Source organism: Antrostomus carolinensis, unplaced genomic scaffold (genome assembly GCF_000700745.2).
Source record: "Antrostomus carolinensis isolate BGI_N321 unplaced genomic scaffold, ASM70074v2 scaffold6970, whole genome shotgun sequence".
NCBI classification, from domain to species: Eukaryota; Metazoa; Chordata; class Aves; order Caprimulgiformes; family Caprimulgidae; genus Antrostomus; species Antrostomus carolinensis.
Genome location: NW_010287656.1, coordinates 1 through 4,909, shown reverse-complemented (window position 1 = coordinate 4,909; position 4,909 = coordinate 1). Strand labels below are relative to the sequence as shown.

The following is a 4,909-nucleotide window of genomic DNA, read 5'->3' as shown; positions in this document are numbered from 1 at the left end:
GAACCAGGGTTCAAAAGAGCTTTTGGGGAACACTCCCAAGACATAATCACTATTACATTAAGAATCAGTTCTTCCCAGGACTTAAACACCTAACAGGGCTTTCTCCCCACCTCTGTAAGTGTGACATATTTTAACACCTAGCATTCAAACCTAAGTTAGTTCTGCTTTGTGAAAACTGTAGGCTTTCCACATGGATTCAGTTTAGAAGTTACCCAAAAGGCTTAGGGTCATTAGATGGTCAGTACAATGGGTTGTGCACCAGGTACTTTATTTCATTAATCAAGCTTAAAACATAACGACATCAACAAAAGGAAGTTCTACCTCACTGACTATCAAAGTCACCAGAGCTTACTCCTATGCATAAGCAGCTCTTCTAAACCAAGGTCAGAGGAGAAGGCAGTACAGAGTACACCAACACAATTTATTTGTTCTCATGTGGAGGCTCAATTGTAAACTGGATCTAAATTATCAGATCTAGACAAAAACATAGCAATGATATTTTTTTTTTTAAAGTAATCAGAGAATCCAGCCCTATTAGTTGATTTTAGAGGTAAATACCTATTCTCCCCCAGTGTCCACAGACTATTAAGCTAGGATCAGCTAAACAATATTCAATAGTACACGTGCCTATTATCACTTCTAGACAAAAGGGACAATAATTTTAATCAAGATACAGATCTAGTTTTGTACACTGAAGATCAGATAATCAGCAAGATAAATGTGTAATCTTACTTGTGTAAGATAACAGCTTGCCAAAAAGGTACTATTTAAAGCAACAAGCAACTGTGAGGAAAGCAGTCTTTCACAATCTTGTTCAGAACTGGCTACCTGCAAAGCACCATCTTAACAGAGGCTGTGCCAATACCCCTGAGATTTTTTTTTCCCCAGGAAAAATAAAAAGTTCTATTTTTATTTAAGCACAAGTACAGTGTTCCAGAACTGTCATTTTTAAATAGAGGAAGGACTACTCAAGTGTTTAAAGATTTTCTAAACACAGTTCTCCTTCAAGCAACACAAGTAGCTGAAAGCCACTGTTTCATTAAATGTATTCAACTCGAGCAGCCCCTATTCAATGATGACCCCTCCCTTTTGCCAGCCTTGTGATGAATTAAGCACATTAGGTTGAACTGTGCTGGCCATAATCCTCATGGGATACACCAATCTGTAGGATTTTCCTAACATCTAGCTATCTGATTTGAAGTGACTATATTCCCTCAACAGGAATTCCAGCATATATTTTAAGTACGTCAAGTTGAAAACCCCGCTTCCAACAACAACCCAAGGAAGGATTCCTCCTTTCTGCACCATTCTGCAGTTTCATGTACCTCTGGTGCTTTGGAAGCAAGAACTTCCCAGCCCTGGTCCCTGCCTTCCCAAAGCATTCTTACCTTCCTTCATCAATGAAGTCTACTAAAAGTGTGCTGAGGATGAAGACAATGAGAAGAGCGATGAACATGTGGTAGATTGTCCTGATATGACTCACTTCAAACAGCTCACTAAGGGAGAGATGCAAATGCTATCAGGACATTTGCACAGCACATCACACCCCCAGTATGTCACCTCCCAAAGCGTTTCACAGTAAGGTGAGATGACATCGCTGCCATCCCAATTCAAAAGACTGAAGTGAACACACAATTTGGGTGCCAGTCTACACAGACACTTCCTCAGTTTATCATCAAAGGATAATTAGCCATTATTTTAGTGGTACTGAGAGGACTGTAATTAAGGTTTATATCTGGGAAGCCTGCAAGGTGTAGTAGAGGAGTTTTAGAAAGGAATAGGTAAGCTTAAATGGATTAGTCTAGAGAGGTTTGAACATAAGACCACGAGTGGTGGTGGGGAGGCACCCCAAGGCAAAGGCTAGTTAGTTTGCTGTCAAGGGTATTTTCAGTCAATTTAATGGAAAAATGTGAAGTTAAGTTACTCACTCCAAGAGGGACCTTCTGGCAGTAAAGATCTTCCCATGTTCTGGAGGGGCCCTCGAGGTCCTGTAATCAAAGAGGAGACCATTTGAGACAAGAAAGGAAACAAGGCTCTCAGGAAACATAACTTTGTTACACAGACAGTTTAAAACTGACTTACTTGGCTTTGTGCAGTTCCTTCTCTGAGCAGGAAGCTGGGAAGAGGGAAGCTGAAGATGAGGAGTCCAGGAAGGCTGATTTTGCTACCAAACTGTTCACAAACTCTGTGAAGTGACTGTCCACTTCCTTCATGAAAGCTGGCTTCAATTGCTGACAGAGTCAAAGCAGAGCAGAAAATTGCTTAACTCTCTGGATACATTTAATAAAATATTTATATTCCTTTTTATCCTGGAGCAGGATAGAGCAAGGCATCAAGAAAACACTCCTGTACCATCTGCTAACAGTTGGAGTCATCTTAGAGATGATCAGGGGCTTATCCTGGCCTGTTCACACACCTCAGGCCAGAGAGTTTTGAATAATGTTTATCTTCTCTATCAAATGCAACACAAAGGAGCAAAGTAAACATACAGATCTTCATATACATCTGGAGTGGCAGGTATTTCACATATTTTATAGTGCCAAGAAGGTTGAGCTGAACTTAATACATGAACCCCACAAAACACGCCTCAATTTTAACCAGAGTTACATCCTTAGCACACAAAACAAGTACAACAAGATTTACTTTTTAAGCCCATCTAGTGTTATTGAGTAAAAAATGGACCTTTTCATGCTTGTGGCTAAGAAATCACCACTGATGTTCTCATGCATCAACACAGAAGCAATCTCAATGATCTGAGTGCAGGAAGAAGGACCAAATTTACCCTTCCACTGCTACCAGTGTTTGGATGAAAGCTTTCACGTACCACTGGAATTACAGAATGCAGAGAAAAATTTCACCAAAGCAACAAAACAGGGTAACATTGATAAGCATTAAGACTGAGCAGTGAGAGATAAAACTGGTAAGCAGCAAGATTGAAGTTCCAAGAATTCAGAGGATACTTGAAATCCCCTGAATCTCCTACACTTCCTTTTCTTCAGACAGTTTTATACAGGTTATTTCCTTTATTACAGCCAGTTGTGACCAAGTCGTCCCATTTTTAACTTATTCATATTTTTCTTCTCTCATTTTATTAGACAAAGGCAACTTCTGAAGTATCTGATTTACTAAAGATCTTGACTTCTAAGAGTGCATGAAAAACCATCAATGAGTATCCCCTCTCTGCCATCTTTTTGGAAAAATACACTGATACAGTGGAAAAAAAAAGGAGATAATCAGCTGTGGATAAAGTAAAGACCACCCTGGTCAGGGAGTGCTTGCTTCACCTGATAGAGAGTTTCTTTTCTAGAAGGAAAAGATTACTTAACCCTCCCAATAGTAAGTTATCCAGACAAGGACTATAATTCATCCTCAAAAGGCAGACTGTAAAACACTAAGATGTTTTCATATCCCATTTGCCTTGCCTGAAGACTAGCACATGTAATTCGTTCCTGTACCCTCCTGTCTGTGACACAGTTGGATCTGCTATTCTGTCTCATAACATGAGCTTTTAAACACCTGATCTCCCACACCCCAGGCAAGAGTTTTTAAAACTAGACTCATTTAGAAGAAACTGACCAATAAAATGTTCAAAGTTACTTATTTTTGCAGAAAGTGCTACACTGAGCTCTGGATAGCTCTTTGCTGCAGTGCAAATTCTCTTACTCTATATGCAGAGAGGATCCTGAGATTTGCACAGTCACCTACATGTCATGACTAGAAAAAAACAAAAAGCAGGCAAAATTAATTCCCTCAAGGAAAGAAAAAGGCAACATGCACTCACTGTGTTAGAGTGAGAACTCCAGGAATCTGAAGATCCTCAGATCTCTAGCACTTAGGTCTGGATCACAGAAGACGGTGATTTATAAGATCTCTGAGAATTCAGTTCCAGAAGTCAAGTCCTCAGACACCAAATGGTGATGAAGCATGGCTGAAAGCTAAACTCTGAGTTTTGTGCCCAGGGCAGTTGAGATGGGATGTGAGGAAGAATTTCTTTGCTGAAAGGGTTCTGAGGCATTGGAAGGGGTTGCCCAGGGCAGTGGTGGAGTCCCCATCCCTGGAGGGATTGAAGAGTTGTGTAGACACAGTGCTGAGGGACATGGGTTAGTCGGGGACTTGTCAGTGTTGGGTTCATGATCTTAAAGGTCTTTCCCAGTCTAAGCAATTCTGGGATTCTGAGTTCCTGAACCATAAGCCTTTCTAGAACACTCTGCTGGATAGCCATCATCTTCAGCACAGGAGTCTGGCAAATTTTGAGAAATTACTTTGAATCTGATCACATACTGTGTTTTGGGGCTTTTTAATACAGGTGTCTATTGGCAATATTTGTCTGACCATCCTTTTGCCTGTGATTTCTCAAGTTTGCATCCAGATTCAAGGCCCAAGTCCTTCTGACTGGTAACTACATATTATTTCATCTAGTCTTCCTACTGATCAGCTGCTTAAGAAACACGGTATCTTTCCCAGATCACCTTCAGAATTCTTGACTGCTACCTATTTTCTAATCTTTAAGTCTGAAAAGTAATAAGTCCAAGAAATTCATTTTCAAGAAGGGAAAGAAAGAAAGAGCCTGGAACTTGTGCACAAAAACAGTGCTTCCTCAAAAAGGCATTTGTGACACTTGAACTCATTTGTCAGCAGGTGTTTATGTTTTGGCACCCAACTATTATACTAAAGAAAGCTGGAGCTGTGTTGTTTTTGCTAAAAAGAAACAGCCATAAAGTTTATGAAAAGAAGAAAAAGCCAGATAAATTAAATAGGATCTGTTAGCTCTAAGCTGCAGGAGTGATATGTTTGCCTCTTACACAGACCTCTTTCCACAGCTGTTTTAAGGAGTCTGATTTCCACAGATGGATACTTGTCATCCATGATGTAGTTTTTGTTTTCCAAGCATGCTTGGATTGATTTTTTT

The 4,909-nt window shown here is 40.0% G+C and overlaps 1 protein-coding gene across 1 annotated transcript in view; it reads right to left on the bottom strand.

Moving 5' to 3' along the window:
- The window catches only part of SOAT1 (sterol O-acyltransferase 1), a 10,525-nt gene extending 8,293 nt beyond the window's left edge, over positions 1–2,232 (bottom strand). Inside the window, exons 1-3 of the mRNA XM_010163648.1 lie at positions 2,083–2,232; positions 1,929–1,988; positions 1,389–1,496 (exon numbers count right to left, since the gene is read on the bottom strand). Of these exons, the coding sequence (XP_010161950.1) occupies positions 1,389–1,496; positions 1,929–1,988; positions 2,083–2,213 (299 nt within the window). The 5' untranslated portion in view covers positions 2,214–2,232. The remainder of the gene's footprint in view (positions 1–1,388; positions 1,497–1,928; positions 1,989–2,082) is intronic.
- Positions 2,233–4,909: the final 2,677 nt, after the last annotated feature.